The sequence below is a fragment of the Balaenoptera ricei genome, chromosome 3, assembly GCF_028023285.1.
Source record: "Balaenoptera ricei isolate mBalRic1 chromosome 3, mBalRic1.hap2, whole genome shotgun sequence".
Taxonomy (NCBI): Eukaryota; Metazoa; Chordata; class Mammalia; order Artiodactyla; family Balaenopteridae; genus Balaenoptera; species Balaenoptera ricei.
In genome coordinates, this window is record NC_082641.1 from 166,303,456 (window position 1) to 166,326,642 (window position 23,187).

Genomic DNA, 23,187 nt, shown 5'->3' on the forward strand with positions numbered 1-23,187 from the left:
GCATGAGGTCATGGCTGGTTTTTGGCTCATCAAGTCATGAGGATGGACAGGATGGGGAGTGTACCCAGGGAGGGGGGTCAGATATTGGAGCATGGATGTGGGAGGGACCCAGGAGGCCAGGAGTCCGGTCTGGAGGCTTCGGGCCTTCCCCAGGAACGGGGACTCTAGGGCTGGCCACCCATTAAAAGAAGGCTCAGCTCCACTTGAACACCTGACTGCTAGGTGTCATGGACAGTCCCTGGGGAAAGACAGGTTTTAATTCTTGAGAGATGCACTTGATCGGGAAGGGAGAGCAAGCAGAGGACGAGGGCTGCATGGTTGCCCAGAAATGGTGGGCAGGAGGGCACGGGATGAGAGGACACCAAACATGGAAACCCTGTGTTCAGGACTTCAAGGAGAAGTTGCCCTCTCCCCAACCAGCTAACTGAATACAGAAGTACATAAATGCTGCCTGGGCGAGGCGTAGAGGGTGGCCCTCACACAGAAGGGCAGGGGGGCTGTGGGGGATACCAGGGACTCCGTGTGGCCGTGGAGATGCATGGGACGAAGCCCCACATCAGCTGAGAGGTGGGTGGAGACAGGAAGTGTGCGGGGAGGCTGGTGTGACGGGAGCAGGGAGCTCACAGGGTGTGAGAGGAGCGAGCTGGACAGATCCAGATTCTAACAGGACTGCGCAGTGAGGAAATGTTCTCTCTGGGTCATCCAATGAGGCATCTCCAGGTCCTGAAGGGCGTGGGTTTTGTGCCTTAAGGCAAGGCAGCCTCTGAAGATTTTGAAGACGAAGAGGGAAAGATGTTAGGATATGATGTGTATTTCCAGAGGGTAGGTTTGTTTCTCTGAGAGACAGTGATCCTGTGTCCTATCATTCTCACCACAGCTGAATGGAACTGGGTTAGACTCTAGTAGGACTTACTGAAAGTCAGCATCATAATGCAGGTGTGTGGCTTGCTGAGGGACACAGAAACCTTTGTCCCACCTTCTCAGGGGTGCTTAGCCCTCCCAGGAGAGAGGAGGTGCCAAACAGAGGAACCTCTGGGGGGGGCCATCTAAAATGTTTATAAAGCTGCCATTGCCTTGGTTTCCCCACCAAACAAAGGAAGGGGAAAGAGACATTTCCACCTGGATCCCACCAGAGAAAGATACCAGATAAGCAGGGACCATCCTGCCAGGCAGAGGGGCCACTCGGGGCCTGGGACACACCACCCCAGACAACCCAGAGGGAGGAGGAGACACGGCTCCCTGAGGAGGAGGAGAGAGAGCAGAGGCCAAAGACCTGGGTGAGCATGGAGAGCATCTGCACCTCTCTGTGCCAAGAAAGTCCACAGATCTCTGGGGACTAGGTAAGAAGGCACAGAAGGCTGTTTCCCTGGAACCACCCCACTCCCAGTCGTCCTCCTAGATCCGTGGGGCCTCCCATGCTTTGGTCTTCTCCTACCACCCTAAGGGTCTTCACAGCCCCTTCCGAGAGCTGAAGAGCCTTTGTGATATCAGCGGTTGATGGGGGGCAGGCTCCCACAGCCGGCCCTGAAGAGTAGCACTGGCCGCACAGTCATTCATATGGAGTATCCACCCAGGGGTGAAGGAAGCACTGAGACGCAGAGGAATCAAGCAGAGCTCTGCCAGCAAGAGCCCATCACCCCACTACAAAGACAGATGCATCCACAAGTGACAGGACTGTGGGTCATCCGTCGGGATGGGCAAATATAACAACATGTCACCATGGGATTGGAGAAGCTCTTTCCCCTCTGCCCCAAAAAGGACCTGGTGGTTCTACCTCTTAAATCAAGGTGTAATCACATATAGTAAAATGACCACATTTCAATCCGTTTTGACACATAAACACATGTGTAACCAACACCTCCATCAAACACAGAGCGCTTCCTTCACCCTAGACCAGTATGGTCCAGTAGAACTTTCCACAGTGACTGAAATATCTAACCATCCAATGTGGTAGCCACAGGCCATGTGTAGCTGGTGTGACCGAGAAACCAAATTTTTCTCTCATTTATTGTCATTTTGCTTAATTTAAATTACATAGGCACGTGTGGTGAGTGGGAACAATTTTGCAAAGCACAGCCTGAGAAACATTCTCTCATGCTGCCTTCAGGTCAGGCCAGTCCTCCCTATGAATGAGGAAACTACCCTGATTTCTGTCCCCATCCGCAGTGTTGCCTGGCCTTGGTCTCCATCAGGGGAATCGTGGTCACCCACACTGTGTCAGGCCTCTCTTCAGCACCCTGCCAGGGAGATCCCTGCCCTCTGCATCAGTAGTCCACTCCTCTCTGTTTCCAAGGAGAATTCCACTGCAAGAGTAAACACTGTCTGTTCATCCACGCTTCTATGGATGCATACTTGGGTGGTTTCCAAGTTTTTCTCTGATGATCACAGCCCTGTGAATATTCTTGAGCACATCTTATTGTGGACATATGCTTTTATATCTGTTGGGTAAATAGCCAAAAGCCAGCTGGCATGGTCGGTATGAGTTCAGCGGTGATTTTCACCCGTATGATTTAGCCACTGCTGTACCCCATCTCACCGCTGCTCCAGAAGTGGTCCTCCTCCCTCCTACCACAGACCCAGCAGCTCCTCCTCTGGGCAGCCCCTGTGCTGACCCAGCATCACGCTGTATCCTCGAGTTCTGTCCTCTGCGTTCCTGAACAGTTTCAGGGTGCTACTGTCTCCACCCCCACAGAGCGGGGGACACCTGCAGTTGTGTCAGGCCTCCACCACTTCCTTGATTTACTTTCTGTCAATCCATGTGCACATCATGATGTTTTGTGCTAAGTCTCAGGTACAGGATAGGGACAGGCTTCCTGCATGGTAGAAGCACATCTTGCCCTGGAATGCACAAGTGTTTGGAAGGAAAGGGCCTGTGTGCATCCTCCAAAGAAGGTTCGCACTAAGGCGGGCCTGGCTCTTGCTCCTCTTTCATGGGCCAGCAGTTCACCCCCACTACTAACCAGGCCCCCTTGTCCTCCTCCCCCAGGTCCCTGGCTGTCGGGCCCCAGTACTCATCCCTGGGGACACAGCCCATCCTCTGCGCCAGCATCCCAGGCCTGGTACCCAAGCAGCTGCGTTTCTGCCGGAACTACGTGGAGATCATGCCCAGTGTGGCAGAGGGCATCAAGATCAGCATCCAGGAGTGCCAACACCAGTTCCGTGGCCGCCGGTGGAATTGCACCACTGTCAACAACAGCCTGGCCATCTTTGGCCCTGTGCTGGACAAAGGTACGTGTGGCACCCGTCATGTCTTTTCAGGCAGAGGTGGCAGCCCAGGGATGTGCGTGCAGCAGGGTCCAAGCCAGCTTCCCCCTCAGTGAGGGTGGGCACAAGCCACTACATTCCTCTCTGCCTTCGTGTCTCACCTATGCTCAAGTGTGGGAACAGCACTTCCAGCAGGGGGGCAGTGTTGCACAGACCTCATTACCGTAAGCATCTCCCATGCGGGTCCTTTCCAATGCTCACCCACTCTGGAGCGTGCTCCTGACACTGGGAAGAACGTAAGATCACGCAGAGATTCCTCCTGCTTCCCCTTTCCCAAAAGCAATTATGTAGTTCCACGGGGACAAGATTAACCATTGCAGGTTTCCTGCAGGAGCCAGGACTTCAGGCAGGTCTTAGAGAGAAAATATAAAAAGAAACAAAAAACACAGAAAGGGAGAGGGTTGGAGATCACAGAGGCACACAGCAGAAGTTATCCAGGGTCATGGAGCCAGAGGGTTATTTTGGGAAGGAGAGGAAGATCAAGAGCGCTGGGTGTTGGTTTACTTATGGTGAAGAGCAAACTTTCACAAAACCTAGTAGTTTAAACAATAATAATCATGTGTTATATGTCCCAGCATCTGCAGATGTAGGCAGATGCAGTAGGCAGGGCTGGTCTCTGCACCTCAGCGGGTCCTCGTTTCTCTTACATATCTGGTGGCCAATACTGCGGTCAGCAGGAACACCCACAGGTAGCCTCTTCACGTGACCTGGGTTCCCTTAAATATAGTGGACGGGCCCTCCAGCAAGTGGGGAGAGAGGGAAGGAGAGAGAAAAAGAGAGAGAAAGAGGGAGAAGGGCTTCTTTCACTGAGCAAAATGTTTTCAAGATTCGTCCACCTGTAGCATGTTTCAGCACTTTATTCCTTTTTATGGCTGAATTATATTCTATTGTATGGATGGATCACCTTCTGTTTATCCATTCATCTGTTGGTGGACATTTGAGTTGTTTTCAACCTTTTTTGGCTATTGTGAATAATGCTGATATGAGCATTTTTTACAAGTATCTGTTTGAATACCTGTTTTCAATTCTTCTGGGTATACTCCTAGAAGTGGAATTGCTCCATAGTAATTCTGTGTTTTGAGGAATTACCAAACTGTTTTCCACAGCAGCTGCACCATTTTGTATCCCCACCAGCAGCACATGAGGGTTCCAGTTTCTCCACATCTTTGCCAATGTTTGTTATTCTCTGTCTTTTTTTCCCCTTTAGCCCTTCCAGTGGAAGCAAAGTGATGTCTCATTGTAATTTTTATTTGCACATCCCTGATGGCTAATGATGTTGAGCATCTTTTCATGGGCTTGTTGGACATCTGAATGTCTTCTTTGGAGAAATGTCTATGCAAGTCCTTTGCCCAGTTTTTAATTTTAATTGGGTTGTTTGTCTTTTTGTTGTCTAGTTGTCAGAGTTCTTTATATATTCTAGACACTAGACACTTATCAGAAATACAATTTGCAAATATTTTCTCCCTTGTATAGATTGTCTTTTCACTTTTGTGACAGTGTCCTTTGATGCACAGAAGTTATAAATTTTGGTGAGATTCAATTTACCTATTTAGATGTCATATCAAAGTAAGCATTACCTAATTTAAGGTTACTAAGATTTACACCTGTGTTTTCTTCTAAGAGTTTTACAGTTTTACTTCTTACATTTAGGTCTTTGATCTGTTTTTAGTTATTTTTTGTATATGGTGAGAGGTACGGGTCCAGCTTCATTCTTTTGCACGTGGGAAACCAGTTATTTCAGCACCATCTGTTCCAAAGACTAGTCTTTCCCCCATTGAATGGTCCTGGCACTCTTGTCAAAAATCAATTATTCATAGATGTCTGGGTTTACTTCTGGACTTTCAATTCCATTCCATTTGTCTATATGCCTGTCATTCTGCCAATATCACACTATTATGTTTTCTGTAGTTTTGTAGTATGTTTTAGAGTTGGGAAGTATAAATCCTCCAACTTAAGTTTTGTTTTACAAGATTGTTTGGCTTTTTTTGGGATCCCTTGTAATTCCATATGAATTTTAGGGTGGTTTTTCCATTTCTGAAAAAAGGCTGTTGGAATTTGTTTTTTAACATCTTTATCAGAGTATAATTGCTTTACAATGGTGTGTTAGTTTCTGCTTTATAACAAAGTGAATCAGCTATACATATACATATATCCCCATATCTCTTCCCTCTTGCATCACCCTCCCTCCCACCCTCCCTATCCCACCCCTCTAGCTGGTCACAAAGCACTGAGCTGATCTCCCTGTGCTATGCGGCTGCTTCCCACTAGCTATCGGTTTTACATTTGGTAGTGTATATATGTCCATGCCACTCTCTCACTTTTTTATGGAGATTGCATTGAATCTTTGAGAAGTATTGCCATCTTAACAGTATTAAGTCCTCTAATCCATGAACATGGGATGTCTTCCACTTATTTAGGTCTTCCTTAATTTTTCAGCAGTATTTTGTAGTTTTTAGTGAACAAGTCTTGTACATCTTTGGTTAATGCATTCCTAAGCATTTTTATTCCTTTTGATGCTATTATAAACGAAATATTGTTTTATTAATTTCCTTTTCAGATTGTTCACTGATTATGTATAGAAGTACAATTGATTTTTGTGTTTTGATCCTGTATTCTGTAAATTTGCTTAATTTTTTCATTAGCTCTAAGAGTTTTGTGTGGATTCTTTAGGATTTTCTATATATGAGATCATGTCATCTGTGAATAGAAACATTTTTGCTTCTTCCTTTCCAATTTGGAATCCTTTTATTTCTTTTTCTTGCCTAATTGCTCTGGCTAGCACTTTCAGTACTATGTTGAATAGGAGTGGTGAGAGTGGGCACCCTTGTCTTCTTCCTGATCTTAGGGGGAAAGCTTTCAGTCTCTCACTATTGAGTATATGATGTTAGCTGTGGGATTTTCATAACTGCCCTTTATCAGGTTGAGGAAATTCCCTTCTATTCCTAATCTGTTGAGTGTTTGTATCATGAAAAGGGTGTTAGATTACATCAAATGCTTTTTCTGAATCAATTAAGATGATCATGTTGTTTCACCTTCATTCTATTAATGTGGCATATTATTATTGGTTGATTTTCATACATTGAACCACCCTTGCATTCTTGGGATAAACCCCTCTTGGTCATGGTATATAATCCTTCTAATATGCTGGAGGATTTAGTTTGCAACTATTTTTTGAGAACTTCTGCATCAATATTCATAAGGAATATTAGCCCATAGTTTCTTTTCTTGTAGTGCCTTTGTCTGGTTTTGGTATCAGGATAATGCTGACCTCATAGAATGAGGTAGGAAGTGTCCTCTCCTTTTCCATTTTTTTGTAAGAGTTTGAGAATGATTGGCATTGACTCCTTTTTAAATGTTTGGTACAATTCACCAGTGAAATTCTTCTTTGCTGGGAGGTTTTTAATTCTAATTCAATCTCTTTACTTGTTATAGGTCTGTTCAGATTTTCTATTTCTTCTTGAGTCAGTTTTGGTAGTTTGTGTGTTTCTAGGAATTTCTCCATTTCATCTAGGTTAGTCCTTCATTTTTGAAAGATAGTTTTTCCAGATGTAGAATTCTTGGTTGACAGTGTTTTTCTTTCATCACTTTAAATATATCATCCCACTGCCTTCTGGCCTCATTGGTCTCTGATGAGAAATTGACTGTTAGTCTTATTGAGGATCCTTTTTACATGATGAATAACTTCTTTCTTGCTGCTTTCAGGATTCTCTCTTTGTCTCTACCATTTGATAGTTTGATTAAAATGTCTCAGTGTGAAGTTCTCTATGTTTATCCAACTTGAAGTTTGTTGAGCTTCTTGGGAGTATCTTGAGTCTTTGAGGTTTTTTAAAATCAAATTTGGAAATTTTGGCCATTATTTCTTTAAATATATTCTTTCTGCTCCTTTCTCTCTATTGTCTTCTTCTGGGACTCCCACAATGTGTTTGTTGCTACATTTGATGGTGTCCCACAGGTCTGTTCATTTTTCTTCATTCTTTTTTCTTCCTTCTCCTCAGACTGTATAATTTCAGTTAAACTATCTTCAAGTTCACTGATTCTTTCTTCTGTCTGCTCAACTCTGTTGAAAACTTCAAGTGAACATTTCATTTCAGTTATTGTACTTTTCAGCTCCACAAATTTTATTTGGATGCTGTTTATAATTTCTGTCTCTTTATTGATAGTATCTCTTTGTTGAGACATTTTTCTCCTGGTTTCCTTTATCTCTTTGAGAACATTTAGGACAGTTGATTTAGAGTCATTGTCTAGTAGGTTCAGTATTTGTGCTTCCTCAGGGATAGTTTCTGTTAATTTAATTTTCTTTTTCCTATGGATGGGCCATACTTTCTTGTTTCTTTGCATGCCTAGTAATTTTTTGTTGAAATGTGTAGTTTTTGAATATTATAATATGGTAACTCAGGAAATTAGATTCTTCTTCCTCTTCAGGGTCTGTTGTTGTTTTTACTATGGGTTGTTGTTGCTTGTTTGTTTAGTGCCTTTTCTAAACTATTTTTAATTACTGTATTCTATGTCATGTGTGGTTATCTGAAGTCTGTTTCTTTAGCTTAAAGTCAGCTAGTGGTTTGGCAGAGATTTCCTTAATATCCTGGGATAACAACAACAACAAGAAAAAGGCCCCCACTCTGCCATTTTGCTGATGCCACTTTGTATCATCTTTTGAGACCTAGCCTCAAAGGCTGAGCAGTGCCACATTCTGTTGGTCAAGGCAGTTACAAAGGCCCACCCAGATTTTAGTGTAGGGGACACAGACCCCACCCTTGATAGAATGTCAAGGTCACCTTGGGAAATGAGCATTAAGGATGGGACATTCATTGGTGTGGCCACCTATAGAACTGCCATCCAATCTAGGATGGGCCAACAGAGATTTGATGGCTGAGGTGGGTCCCCAGGGGCCACAGCTGAACATGCTGTCAGTAGCAAGAGTAGGCCACAGAAGACATAAGAAGAGAGAATGCCAAAGGAAGGCTACTAGGACAGAGGTAGGGTGGGTCACATCAGCAAAGATCTGCTGGGGGCCCTGTAGTCCCAAGGGGCATTGGTGACAGGATGGCCAAGGCCATGTACCATCTCTTCCACACACCTGCTTTCCCATCTTGTAAAGAACAGCCCCATCCTTCTGTTACTTGGGGTCACCCATGATTCCTCTCCGTTGCAAGTCCCATCAGCAGTACCTTCAGAGTCATTCCTGAATCCAACCATTTACCACCAAGCCCAGCCACCCTGACACCCTGCATGATCAAAGTGGCTCCTATACAACTGCTCGGTCCCATTCCCAATGTCCCTGAGGCCAAAAGAGCTGTGTCAACCACACCCCTCCTTCACTTGGGCCTTCCAGGGCTCCCAGCTCTCTCGAATCCTCTGGCCCTGCTGCCTCTTTTCCCTCCTCCTCTTCATCCTCCCTGTGCCCCTCTCCAGCCCCCCTGGCCTCTTGGCTGCCTCCCAAACACTGAGTACAGTTCTATCTCCACCTTTGTTTTTGCAGATCCCTCTGCCATTGCTCTTTTCTCTGCCTTGTGTGTGATTCCCTGCCCATTTCCCTCAGTCTCCTTCTAAATGCCACCTTGTCTCCTGTGTCATGCAGCATCCCCCATGCTGGCCCTCTCTATCCCCATCACCCGGCATCACATCTTGCTCCCCGTTGTCCTCAGTCCTTTACCATCACATCCATCAACCACCCCATGAGTACTGTGAGGCCCACCCCAGCTGCCCTGTCTGTCTTGCCAGCACGTGGCCTGTACGTATGAGAGGAACAAATGGCCTTGCTCAGACTTGGCAGCCAGAATGCAGAGAAAGGAAGAACAAAAGATGTCTGGGAGGAAGACACACCAGGCCCCGAGACTGCTGGCGTACTGTGGGCAGAGGTCCTGAGAGTGCAACTGAGCATTGCATTAAGAGAAAGTGGGGCCTGGTGGTGTTTGTTCAAGGGGTCGGGGCTCTCTGACATCAGGCAGTCATGGTCATGCCCCTCAAGGTTAGCCTGTATTCTCTAAGGGCAGGAAGGGGCAGGGGAGAGTCACGCCGTGTGACCTTGACCAGCAAGTCAGCTCACTTCCTGGAGCATTAGCATCCCCATCTATAAAATGGGAGAATAATTGCCACTCAGCCAACTTCACAGAGCTACTGGCTGGGGTAATTACACATCAGTTCCTGCGGGGATGGCCACTGACATGTGTGGGAGAAGTTAGGGCCACAGGGTGATGTGACACATTGAGTGTGGGGGCATGTGTGTGTGAGTGTGTGCAAGTGTGTGTGTGCATGCATGTACATGTGCATGATTGTGTGTGTGGGGGTCATGTGTGGGTTGTGTGTGCATGTGTGTATGAGTGTGTACCTGTGTGTTTGAACACGTATGTGTTCACGTTTGTGCATGTGCATATTTGTGTGTAGTACACATGTGCATTTATGTACGTGTGTGTGTGGTGTGTAGTGTGTGTGTGGTGCAGGGTCCCATGCTGTGCCATGGTCAGGGAGGTATGCTCATCAATTTCACCATGCCCGGGAGGGCCCAGACAGGATCATGGTGCCATCTGGGTTCCTGGCTCCAGAGCCTGATGGGGGTGTCTAGGGTTCCCACTCTCTTAAGTAAGAAGAAATGTCAGGGATTTCGGGAAGAAGGCAGAAGCCTGTACACCTGGAAAGGCTGTCATCCTGGTGGTGGAGGAAGGCTGTGTCAGGTGGGCTCAGGCCCCACCTGGAAACCAGAGAAGGAAATATGGATTTATTTCTGGGCTCTCTTCTACCCCATTGGTTCACATGTCTGTCCTATGCCCAGGCCACACTGTCTTGATTCCTGTGGTCCTGCAGTAAGTTTGAAAACAGGGAAGTGTGAGTCCTCCAACTATGTTCTGCTTTTCCAAGCTTGTTTCAGCTTTTCGGGGCTCCTTATAGGGATTTTAGGATCAGCTCATCAATTTCTGCAAAAAAAAAACAAAACTTGGTTTTTTAGAGACTGCATTGAATCTGCAGATCACTTAGAGGAACATTGCCATCTTAACAATTTTAAGTCTTCTGATTCATAAACATGGAATGTCTTTCCATTTATTTAGGTCTTTAATGTCTTTCAATGATATTTTGCAGTTTTCAGCATACAAATCTTCTATTTCTTTTGCTAGATTTACTCCTAAGCATTTTTTTCTTTTTGATGCTATTATAAGTGGAATTGTTTTCTTAATCTCATTTTTGCATTGTTCATTGCTGGTGTATAGCAACATGGTTGATTTTCAAATATTGATCTCATACTCTATAACCTTGCTGAAGGTTTATCAATTCTAATAGATGTTTCATGCATTCCTTAGAATTTTCATGTCATTTGCTAATAGAGACAGTTTTCTCCCGTCTGGACACTCTTTATTTATTTATTTTTTTCTTGCTCAGTTGCCCTGGCTGGAGCCTCCAGGAAATGGTGAATAGCAGTGAGCAGAGTAGGTGCCCCTGATTTCCTCCTGATCTTAGAGGAACAGCTTTCGGGGCCCATTCTGTTCTTAAAATTTAAAGATCTAGGCATGAGGATCATCCTTCAGAAAAATAAACAGATAAAAGGGGAGAGTTTTGATATAATGTCTCTTGATTCTTTGAATTTTTTCTGAGTTACCTGTGCCAAAAATCTCACAGTGATATATTATCAACAAGTTTTTAAAATTTGTCAGCTCATGATTCAATTGGGTCCTCTTTCATTCTGAAACAAGAAATTGGAAACACCTGATTTACACAGCGCTTGGTCTTTATAGATGGCACCAGGGCTGGACATGTGCCAGGAAAACTGGGAGCCTCTTCATGGGTCAAGTTGGAGATGGGTGGTCCTAGAAGGGGAGGCGGGAGAAGAAGTAGCAATGCCAGTGAGGTTGCCTTGGAATCACCCATGCCGACCTACAGGCCCTGGCCTGTTTCTGCACACCCCTAGGGATATGTGAACCTGCCTTGGAGACCCCTGGGGCACAGCATCACCCTCACAGGCCCACAGGCTTCGTCCCTTTTCTGCACGTTCAGACATAGGATCCTGTCATGCTCAGCTCCAAACCCGCAATCTTCCAGCTATGGTCAAACACACAAGCACCTTAGTCAGGACAGCTGTGGAGGCCCTGAGGCCTGCCTCTTGACCCCTGCCCACACTCCTTTCTGTGTTACCCACATCGGGGTGCCACAGCAGCCATGCTCTCTCCCAGGAGACTTTTCCAACATCGCCATTGTAGATGGACCTTCCCTGCCAGTCCAGAGCTGCCTGCACCTGCCCCTCACTGGACCCCACAGTCTGAAATGGGGTCAGTCTTTGTGACCGCCATTTTTGCAATCCTCATCCTCTCCAGATCCTTCTTATCTTTAGCTCTCAGCCCACAGGAACTACCTGGGGGACAGCTCCTGGCCTCCAGAGCAGCTCCTAGTTTCCTGCCTCCAACCTCAACATCACTCTCCCGGGACAAAGGCTGAGCCCTGCAGGGTGATCTCAGGTCTGGTGTGGGGCCCCCTGCCATGCGCAGCAGGTTCACACAGCAGGCACATAGGGCAGTACCAAGGTTTGCTCTGGCACAGAATGGTTGCTTTATAAGGATGCGCTAAGTGAGTGACTGAAGGCTGAGCACATATGCCTGAGGGTGCCCACATGGGCAGGTTTCCCTGGGGAGGGGGGCGTCTGAGCTGGATCCTAAAGGGTTTTCTCTCTTTCTTTAAAACATGTATACAGTGCTTTTGGAGCCGTGTGTTAAGTGTTTTACACACAGCAGTAAACTGAATCCTAGCACCCATCTCATGAGCAGCACTATGGTTACAAGTTAAAGAAACTGAGGCACAAAGAAGGGGCTGGGCCAGGACTCCTAAGAATGTGCCAGCCTGTGGTGGGGGCAGGGGTGTCTGTAGGGGCTCTCCAGGTGAGAACAGGCCCTGCAGGTGCCCAGGGCCTGCCCCACGGAACAGACAAGTCACTAGCTTCTGGGCTGGGGGCCCAGGGAGTTCCCCCTCTTCCTCTGCACTCCCTCGCTTCCTTGAAAGCCTCTCGGGGGGAACCAAGACCACAGCAGGCCTCTGGGACCCTCGTGTGGCCTTGGTGTCCCAGTCCCTCTCCGCCCGTATCCACCCTTCCCATGTCCACTCTCCCCTCTTGTCCTCTCTCTCCCGTGTATGTTCTCCCCTTTGTGTCCACTCCCGCATGTCCATGCTCCTTCCTCTGCCCTTTGCTCCCTCTGGTCCCCCCTCCCCTGACCTGATCTTTGTCCCTCCCTCCCTCCTCCATTTTCAGCTGGATGAAAGTCATCTCAGCTCCCATACGCCCTCACCACTTGGTCTAATGGGAAAGAGGAAGCCCTCTCTCCCCCATCGCTTGCCACGGGGCTGAGAAATGGCCGGATTCATTGTGGCGCAGAGCTGAATGGCCCAGGAGGAAGGAGCCTTCCAGGTGCCCCAGAGAGAGGCCAGCTCTGGGAGGCCATTGTGGAGGCCCCCGCCTGGCCACCGGGCCACACTCACAGTAATCAATCTGATTGGATTAGGGTCAGGGCGACCCTAATCGTGTCAGAGGTCACGCAGGCTTTGTGGCAAGGTCTGTGGGGTGCTTGACCACCCCTGCTGAGGCGGCCTAGTTGAACAAAGCTTAACACTGTCAGCTGAGCAGAGGGCCCCAGTCCCGTGTGGAGGTGTGCGAGTGTGTGCGTGTGGGGTGAGGATAAGAGGGAAAGAGAGTGTGCTCATACCTCCTGCTTCCAGCTCACACACACACACTCACACACACACACAAACCACCATCTGCCTGGCCTGGGGCTGGGGGCTGGGTGGGCCAGGTGGACCCCTGAGAAGCTGCCACCGAGGAACGTAGGGTTGAGTGACAGAGGTGAACCCGGGCTCGGAAGAAGTACCCTCCACCCTCACTTTCCACAGCAGCAGAACCATGTAACCTGCATTAGGCAGAAAGTATTTGAAGAATTTTGAGTGCATGAAGGCTGGCACACGATTGCGGCTTATCTGTCCCTCCAGGCAGGCCCCTGGACACCTGGAGCGCCTGCTTTCCCTGAGAGCTGGCCGACACCCACTCTTGACCCCCAGTGAGGTGAAGGGGTGGGGAGGCCAAAAGGCAGGGAAGGCAGGTCCCAGACCTCAGTGCCTTAGCAGACACTCCTGGAGGAAGCCCAGCCAGGGCCATGCCCCTAGGGAAGCACAGTGGGTGCAGCCGGTCCAAGGTCCAGGCCAGTGGGTTTGTGGGTGGCACATGACTTTGGCGGGGACCTGGGTCTCAGCTGGGTGGGGCATTTGCAACTTAGAGAAATGGAAGGGGCCATAAAGAGGTGAGTCATCCACAGTGGGCAGCAGGACCCTTGATGCCTCTCCCACTGGTGTCCCAGCACGTCAGCGTGAACAGGTGGGGCATGGTCCCCAGCTTCATCATCAGTGACCTCTAGAAACCGGGCCTCAGCCTGTGTCCATCCACTAGTTTAGCGCCCTCAGTATAGTGCCCTTGGCAGTGGCTTTCCCAGGCACCCCCAAGCCTGGGCTACAATGGCTTCCTTAAAGAAGAGACTGGGGGAGCCACTCAACCCTGCCTCTGATTCCAGCATATGTGCCCCCAAAGCTCCCTTCGGGGTCTCAGGACCCGGAGGACACAGGGCCTGCACATCTGCATTCCAGGTGGGGCATCCCCACTGGCAGAGGGAGCCTTGCTGCTGGTAGAAGTGGTCCGACTCTCACTGTGGGGTCTGCACTTGGACCTCACCCATTGGGCAGCTGAGTTGGGGGCCCTGGCTGACCCCCTCAAAGCACATCACGTCAGAGTCCTGGTTGGTTACCTAGGGGCAGGGTCTGTGGGTGTCAATCAAGGTCTCCGCAAGTGTGTTCCGGGTGCCTGCTGCCTTCTCTGGCTCCCCAGACAGTGCTCATCCCCTCGCAACCCTCCGCCCGTGCCCTGGGACAAGCCCTGGGACAAGCACCCATGTCTGCCTGCCTTCTTCCCCATTCTCCTTGGGGGTTGGGCTGGGGAGGAGCAGGAGGGGGGACAGCATGGCCTGTCCCCTCCCCAGCAGAGCCCCTTCCCTTGGCCAGGCTCCAGGGGGTGGTCTGTCCACCTCCCTGTGTGTCCCGGCTTGATCTGCGGAGGGCCGGCGTGCAGGCACGGGGCCAGGGCAGGACAGCCAGGACGGCACAAGCCACAGGGCTCAGGAGGGGTCAGAGAGAAGAAGGGGTCCTTGAGGGAATCGGCATCCCTGAATCCAGGTTGCAACCCCTGACCCTCATCGGAAAGTGTTTCGGTTCACGGTGGTTGGGGAGCTCCGACTGTCTCTGCGGCCTCCCCCGTATATCATTAACTCTCCCCAGTTGGGGGTGTGTGTAAAGGGGCCAGGAGAGACCCCGGCGACACCCTGCCGCGCCCGGCTCAGAAAACAATATCCCCACGACGACGACAAGATTAAGCACAAGAGAAAAGTGAAAATGCTGCTGGCGATTCACACGCCCTCGGGAGTGCTGTGTTAAAGCGTGTGAATAGCGAGCTCCCCTCGCGCCCCAGGCCCCTGGGCTGCGCATACCTCCCGGTTGCTATGACTGGCTTGCTATGGCCTAATCGCCGACGAGGGAGGAAATTCATATAAAATATCGAGAGCCATTGTGGGCCTAACGCGGCGTGACAGTGGCTCACAAAGCCAGATTCATTAGCCCCAGCAGGTAATCAGGACGCCGGCCGTGCTGGCGGCCGGGCGGTGTCAGGGGCCGCAGCTATAGTGGGGCGCAAGCTGCATTCCGCTCTCAGGTGGCTCCATCCTTTGTGCAGGACGGGCCAACGGGATTACCAAATGCCATTGCCCATTGCGACACCCCCTCCTGGCCGCCCCGCTAGCTCTGAGACCAAGGAAGGTGGGCTGTGTGGGAAGGGAGCAAACTGCCGGCTAGGGGCTCAGGCCAGTCTCCCATCTCTCCTTCCCTCATGTTGGGGCATTGGTAGGGGAAGAGGTGCCAACCTCTGAATGCTCTAAAAGTGCCCTTGAGGCCTTCATGGGCCAGGGAGACAGACACAGAGCATTTGCTGACCTCTCTGCACGTGCACAGGCACTGCAGGACTTGCTTGTCTTTTGTGGGGTGGCCATCCCTGGACCTGCCTCTCTGCAGCCTCCCCCTCCTACAGCCTCTCACCTGCCAGGTGTGCAGAGGCCCAGGCCTGGCCCAAGGAGGCTGAGTGGTGCCTGAGGGGGAGCCGCAGTCGCTGCCCTTGAGTGTGTGCTAAGGATGCGGCATGAGTGAGGGCACCGAGTTCTCTCTGTGTCCTGCCAACGATGCTCTGTGGGCAGGTAGGAGCAGAGAGAGGCCCCCACAGAGGCTCCCATGGAGGCCCAGTGGCCACAGGAGCCATTTGCCCTGACCTGGCCTCTCTGTAGTCCTGTCCAGCTGTGAGCACCAGCAGCTGCCACGAAGAACTCCTAACGTGGAAGGCCAGGGAAGACGCACAGAGGGCCCCCAGCTGAGTGGGGACAAGCCTGTAGGATGGGGGATTCTCTTCACATACCTGGCGAGAGAGAAGCTTCCCTGCAGGGCAGTAGAGTGGTGGGGCTGGGGTCCAGGACTCCCCACCCTGGGCAGGTGATTGTGGTTGCAGCCATGGTCCTGACGGGGGGGGGGGGGGGGCGGGGTGGAGGGGGTCTCCATGGAGACAAGGGAGCCTGCCTCATGGCTGCACCCTCTCTGCTGACCAACCCCAGCACCAAGGCAGGGAGTCTGACCCAAAAGTCAACACTGCCCAGGGGAGTAGTGGAGCCCCAGGTCTCCAGGGGCCATGGGGCAGGCACGCCCAGGAGAGAGAGGGCTGTCCCTCAGGCCAGAACTCAGCCAGGAGGAGGCTTTGACAGGCAGATCCTACAGTTCCCAAGGAGGAGGTCACACCCCACCCTGCCCCAGGCTGAATCCCCACCCAGCCACCAGATGATAGCAGCCAGGCCCCAGTGACCCAGGGCCTCGCTTCACATAGGAGCCGGGCCAGAGATGCACAGCCCACTGCAGGAGCCCGGAGCAGGGGGAGTATTTGAGACCCTTCGTGTTAGCCACCTCCACGTCCCTCTAATGGGGGGGAGTGTGTCAGAGACACCCTTGCCACAGTAAACTCCTCCTCTCTCCCTGCAGAAACCTGTCCTGGGACCTCCCTCCCAAATACCTCCTGGGTCTGGCCAGCTTCCAGAGGAGGGGGCTTAGGAATCTGAGACCATAATGGAGCCTGAGTTCAGCTCAGGGATGCATCAGAATCACCAGAGGACTCCTTACAGATATAGATGCCCCCCCACCCAGAACAGTGGGCCTGGGTCCACTGGTAGGTCTGCAGTGACCACTGCTGGGGCACCTGGTTACCTGCAGAGCTTCTCAAAGGGTCCACTGGGTGGACTCCACAGACAGAACACCCAGGAGCTTGATCTCATTGGTCAGTGGTCGAATTTGAACCACAATCCCCTTCCAGGAACTTCCACTGCCAGGGGTCACACTCTATCCTCCGAAAAGCGCTCCAGCGCCCCCTCAGGCCAACGGGCTTATCCCAGGAGCCCTCGGCCATCCCCTCCTTCTCATCTGGTATCAGGCCCCCATAGCCTTCCCCTTCCAGGAGAGGACAGGTGGGCCTCTCCTCACTCCCTGTGGGTGTGAAGGATGGGGCCCAGCAGGGCAGGTGGGCCCTTCACCTCCTGAAAGCTGCAACTACAGAAACAGCCTGGTGGTCATAGGACCCACTGCTGGGGGGTGCAAGAGCCTCTCCTGCGACCCCTGTTTGGGCTCAGTACTCACTGTTGGGCAGCCTGGGAAGGGGGCTGACCCACTTTGAGCCTTCACACATCATTGGGACTGAGAGGGCCTGCAGGGCCCATGGTGGTGGCTCAGCAGAGAGGAGCCCTCTCTTTCTGTCCGGACCAGTCCTCTCAGCAGTTATAAAAAGATGCGCAGGGCCCAGGGCAGGGAGGCCTCTGGGCGGTGCTCTCCTATCAATCCCTGATAAAAGGGCCTTCTGGGTAATCTCCCAGAGGGAAAATCAGCTCTGGGACAGAGGCTGCAGCCTTCTTGTCCACTTAGAACACAGTCAGTGCTCAATAAATAGTTGCCAACCACCAGCTTCATGGTGAAATGTGAAAGGCGAGCCCCTTGGAATAATTTTTTTGAACTTTCTTCAGCATATAGGACTTTGGAACTGTATCCATTTTTAATGTTAAAAGGTCCTTTTCTGAAATTATGATAGTCATTTCTTATGTGTCTTATTCTCTCAAAAAAGTAACAACATTTTGCAGTCCTATTTCAGTCCCCAAGTAATTTCTAGTACTTGCCAAGCCTATGAAATCCAAATCTGGAGACAAGATTTGTTAAAATCCCTCTAGTTCTAAAGTTCTGAGACCCAGGGAAGTGAAGTAACTGCCAAAGCCCATCTCACATGTGACACTCAACCCCCATACCCAGGGCTGGGCTGGCCTCGGTGATGATGCAGCCCTGCCAGGCGACTCCCCCTGCCCTCCCTCAGACTCCCAGCTCTTGCCACATAGTACTCCTTCACCTGCCCCAGACTCTACCTCTACCCTTCCATCCATCCACAATTCATCCACCCTTCCATCAATCCATCATCCAGCCAACGTCCACCCACTGTCCTCTGTCCACCACCACCCATCCATCCATCCACTCACCCATCCACCCACTCTCCACCACTCACCCATTCATTCATCCATTCACTCATCCACCATCCATCCATTCAGCCACCCATCCATCCCAGGACTGCCCCAGAGCTCACATTGCCAAGCCTACTGTGTGTCCTTGTTCCCCTTACTCTCTTCATCATAAACTGTAAGCTCCCAAAGGCAGGTGACTCAGCACAGCCCAAAGCAAAGAACCTGACTTGCAATAGCAGGGCCTCCCACTAAAGGAATGCGAGGATTCCTCTGGTTCACCCTCCTCTTTCCCAGTGCAGGGATTCCCTCCACCTAACAGTGGGTCATCCAGTTTATGCTTGATTACGGCAAGAACAGGTAGCTCCTTCAACCTTTCAGAAAGCCTGGGTTGTTAGACATTTCATCAGAGAGAGCAGCAATCCACTTTCTTGCAGACTTCTTACCTTGGTTCTTGAGAATGGGCACCTTGCATCTTACTTATTTTATATTCCTAGTGTATGGCTCATTATAGACTCTCAGGTCCTGGATGGGTGGATGGATGGATGGATGGTAGAAGAATAAATGGATGGATGGGTGGATTGTAGATGGATGGATGGCTAGATGATAGAAGAATGAAAGGAAGGGTATATCATTGATACTTTGCATGAACTCAGTAAATAATTGCTCATGAGACAACATCAAGTTTCTGGGGAAGACGGTTTTCTCGATGGAAGATGCTTGTCTTATAGAAAGACTTTGTTACAAGATTCCCTTTCTTCTTCCTTTTCCCAAGCCCTAATTGTACTGTGGGATAAGAGTCCTGGGCTGGAACAGAGCAGGACTGAGATAGCTCAAAAAGCTCATGCAGGCTCTACCGCAGCAACTTGGTAAATTGGCAACATTGGTCCTTAAGCACCCCCGTCTCATAGCCCATGTCCCCTCCTCCTCTCTTGACCTGCCATAGCCTATTCAAAAGAAGACATTTTGCTGGTGACAGAGGTATTTGCAGTCTCATCTCCAAGATGCAATTCTCTTCCCACAGGCAGGATGGTTCTCTCTCCCGCTCCCTAGCTGCCTCTGTTGTATAATCTCTGACAAGGCTGCTGTCTGTGGCTAAAAACTTTGCTGTAACTGGGGCAGCTGCTGGGCTTCAGACCCTGGTCTGAGTTCTGGTTGTGCCTGCCCCACCCATGACCTTAGGGGAGCCCTGTCCCCCTTCCTCTGTAAACTGAGGCTACTCCAGCCAGTCAGTCATGACCTTCTTGGTTCAAACCCCTGTGGAAATCTGATAAAAGCAATCTATCCAGAAAAACACATGAGTTTTCAGACATGCCCTGGAATTCCAGCTCATGATTTTGGCAGGGTTATGAACCCCCTAAAGCCTGCCCATGGATTCCTGGGTTAAAAGCCCCACCACTGTGGGATGTCATCTGGGCATTCAGGGGGTCTTCCTTCTGCACAGTCTCAGGATGTGTTTTAACTCTTTCTTTGGAAATAATTGTATACTTATAGAAATACTGCAGGAGTCCAGATCTCTTCCTAGGTCTTCCCAGTGCTGACATCACACAAACCCAGCTAGATCCATCAAAACTAAGATCCATCACTACTAACTAAACTCCAGACTTTACCCAGATTTCACGCAATTTTCCACCAATGTCCCTTATCTGTCTAGGATCCCATCCCAGGTCCTTAGGCTCCTCAGCCCAGCCCTGCCCTTCATGCCCTTGAGACTGGGAGGAGCTTGGTTAGGCCTTTGGGTTTGGTTTGTCTGATGTTTCCTGATAATTAGATGCAAGTTACAATTCTTTGGTTAGAATGTCTCAAAGGAGGTGGAATGTCCTGGTGGGGGCCTCGTCTTAGGAGGCACGTGGCATCCATCCGTCTTCTGTCCCGTTGCTGGTGACCGCAACCCCAATTTCTCTGGTAAGGCGGGGTCTGTCAGATTTCTCCAATGCAGAGTTTCAGTTTTTCCCTTTGTGATTTATCAGTATCTCGGGGAACTACTTAGAAGACCTGTGTCTTCAATTTTAAAAGGGACTTTCTTTGCCAGAATGAACCACCTCAAGTTTTTCTGGCTCGTGCTCTTCTAAAAGGCTTCTTTACCTCATGAGCAATTTAAAGGCCGGCTCCAAGGTGTCCTTGGCCCTCGGGACTTTATTTGTGAGGAGACCCTCTCTTCATTTAGCAGAAGAGGAAATTGAGGCCCCCAAAGGAAAGAGAAGTGTGCAGGGTCACACAGCTAGTTGGTGACAGAGCAGGGCAGGAATGACTTCTTTTTCCTCCAAGTTCAAGGGGGAACACCCCTCCCAACCCCCACATACCCTTCCCCTCAAGTGTGTCTGGCAGCCCTGGACTGTTTGCCTGAGCTCGATAAGCAGAGATCTCCAAGCCCTGTTCAGGGCAGAGCAAAGGCCCAGGCCTGCTTTCTCTCCCCTTATCTCAGAAGCTGGAGAAGGGGAGGTGAGGAGGGGCTAGAGGAGGGGGCAGAGCAGAGGCAGAGACAGAGGCAGGATCCTCCTGTAGGAGCTAGCCCTGGGCCCTCAGGGGGCAGACTCAGAGGGAGTTGGGGGAGCATATTCAAGGCTTGGAGAATCTGAGCCTTGAGAAGGGCCACCAGAGAGGGTGCAGTGGGGGAGGCGCCAGGTTGTGTGCAGTGGGTTCCAGGAATGCCCAGGACATACTGGCTCTACCCTGCCCTGGGAGAGGTGATAAGGAACCCCCAGGCCACCAGCTCACAGCCCCTAACCCAGGGTCATTGCATGGGCAGGAGGGAAGATACCAGACCGGGGCCCTGGAAGGGTGAGAATCAGGATCTGAGCCCACCCTCTGAGGAGTTGGAGGCGGGGGACCACCTGAGTCCTTGAGAAGACAAAATAAGGGCGGGGGCCCTTCTGAGTGGAGGGGCAAGAAGGAAAGGGGTCTGTGTCCATGCAGTTGTTTATTCATGGTGCTTTGAGTCAGCAGAAGGTGGCTCCAGGCTGGCCTGTAACTAATCAGTTGTATTATAAAAGGAAAACGGGGCAGGGGCTTCAAGTGTCTTGAGGAGGCAGCTGCCTGGCTGACATTTGGGAAAGGAAACAGTGAGGGGAGCTGTCTTGAATTCATTCAAGGACAAGCTGAGTAGGGAGGGGCAGAGAGCCAGGTCCCAAGGGGGAGGCCTGCCCAGGTGGGCTCAGACCCTCCTGGACTCCCTGCCCCAGCCCAGGGCCCGTGACCTCTCCCCTGACCAGGCTGTCACTCCCCAACAACCATCTGTGGGATGGGCTGGGACTCCAGGTTAGAAACAAAAGGTGAACAGGACACAGCCCCCAGCTCAGGGAGGTTTCAGGCAGAATGGATGTAAGAGGGTGCTCCTGAAGTACCTGGGGAGCCCGAGGGCTCCAGGGCCAGGCGTGGACCGAACCCGGACTGCAGGGTCAGGACCCTGGCCTGTGCCTCAAAGAGCGGGGATGGGGACATGGCAGATGCACATGAGCAGAGAAGCAGTTGGAAAGAACCCAAGGGAAGGACGAGGGCTGAGTGTGGCTGGAGGCCAGGGAGTGGTGGACAGGGCTGAGAGGGCAGGAGGCGGCGCAGAGTCAGCCTGTGCGTGAGTCAAGCAAGGACACAGTGGCAAGAACCGGAGAAGGGCTGGGCAGGGCCAGATGGGCGCTGGACAAAGCGCTCCTCCTACAGTATGTGTGAGCGTGTGTGTGGGCATGTGTGTGCATACCTGTGTAAGAGCGTGTGCCTACATGTGTGTCTGTGGATGTGTGTGCATACATATATTGGTGAGAGAGTGAGAGTGTGTGTGTGTCTGTGTGTCTGTGGATGAGTGTACATGCATATATGGGTGAAAGAGGGAGTGTGTGTGTGTGTCTGTGTGTGTGTCTGTGTTACATGTGTGTGGATGGGTGGGGGAAGCTGGAAGCTGGAGGTGCCTGTCCCAACTAGGAACCTCTTCTGGTGCAACTGGGAGATACTGCGGGCTGGTGAAGAGCCAGGAGAGGCAGGATGGGCCAGGGCCATGTCGGGAGGCCAGAGCAGCCTTCAGACTTGGGCAGTCCCCAGCCAAGCTGTCAGTGGGAGGCTGACAGGGGAGAAATGAGGAGTCCCTTTCTGGGTTTGTGGCTGGGTGCTTACCACCTGGGAGTTTCCAGAAAGCAGCGAGAGTCCAGGCCTGCTCTGGGCAAAACATGGGGAGTACACAGGTTGGCCGGGGCCTGCAGAGGACCATCCAGAACTGTTGGCAAATCCACAGAAAGAGTCACCAAAAGCAGGGTGGGGCCTGACAGCTATCGGGAGGCTCGTGCAGAAGGCACTTCCTCAGACACGTTTCACACTGTGTGTTCTTGGTATAGGAGTGAATGTGCTTTTTTCAGTGGCAGGTGTGTGTGGATGTGTACGAAGCTATGTGGATGAGTCTGAGTGTGTGCACATTGCTGGCTGGAACTCTATCTTACCATTTTCCTGCCTCTGCCACCTGAGCTTTGGGACACACATGCTCAGATGCAAATCTGGGAGTAGGTGAGACCATGCAGCTGGAGGAAGTGTGGGGAGCAACCCCAAACTTCTACTCACTCCCCAGGGGGAAGCCCACCTGTCCCTCCCCCTCCCAGGAAAAAAGCCTCCAGGGCACTGATGTGGGGTGAGGAGACAGCAGCCCCCTTTGATAACTCTTCTGTAGCCATTTGGAGCCCTAGCAGTGTCCAGTCCTGCAGTGGGGCCTCTGCCCACGAGGAGCTCAGGGACACAGCAGGGCACACACCCCTTGCCTGGCACAGAAGGTCCTGGTTGGTTCTGTTCCTATATCTCTCCTGCTCACTCCACAGCCCATAGCATTTTTTTTAACCTAGGATTTTAAAATTCCTGCTAATCAGCAGGTAAGCTCCACGAGGTCATCTTGCTCCCTGATGTTTCTCCAGCAGGGCTTGGCAAACAGCAGCTACTCCCACACACACATGTGGAATGGCGAGTCAAGGAGTGAGTCCTATCAGCTCACGTGGGACCCAGGGCACCCCCAGGCCCTTGTCCTCCACCTGGAGCGGATCGTGGCTTGGTGCCCTTGAAGAAATGTTTGCACACACTCAGGAGGCATGATGCATTCATTCATTCATCCCATCTGGGGAAGCCTGGCTGGGAGTCCAGCCTCTGCAAAGTCCAGGCTGTCCCCCACATGCCCTGTACTTCCCTCTGGTCCTGCCAGCCCAACCCCTCCCCACCTGAGGCCCTGCCCTTGTGGGCCTCCGCATGCAGAATACCCCTGCCCCCTGCTTTTCCTCTGTCGATTTCCTGCCTGTCCTTTGAGACCAGCTCCTTTAGTCTTCTGTCTACCAGGGTCAGGCTAGGCCTCCCACACCCAGCGACCCCCTGC

General features: G+C 51.1%; 1 protein-coding gene across 1 annotated transcript in view; it reads left to right on the top strand.

Annotated features, from left to right (window-relative positions):
* The window catches only part of WNT3A (Wnt family member 3A), a 46,881-nt gene that overhangs the window by 15,565 nt on the left and 8,129 nt on the right, over positions 1 to 23,187 (top strand). Inside the window, exon 2 of the mRNA XM_059919693.1 lies at positions 2,987 to 3,228. Coding sequence (XP_059775676.1) covers positions 2,987 to 3,228 — 242 coding nt within the window. The remainder of the gene's footprint in view (positions 1 to 2,986; positions 3,229 to 23,187) is intronic.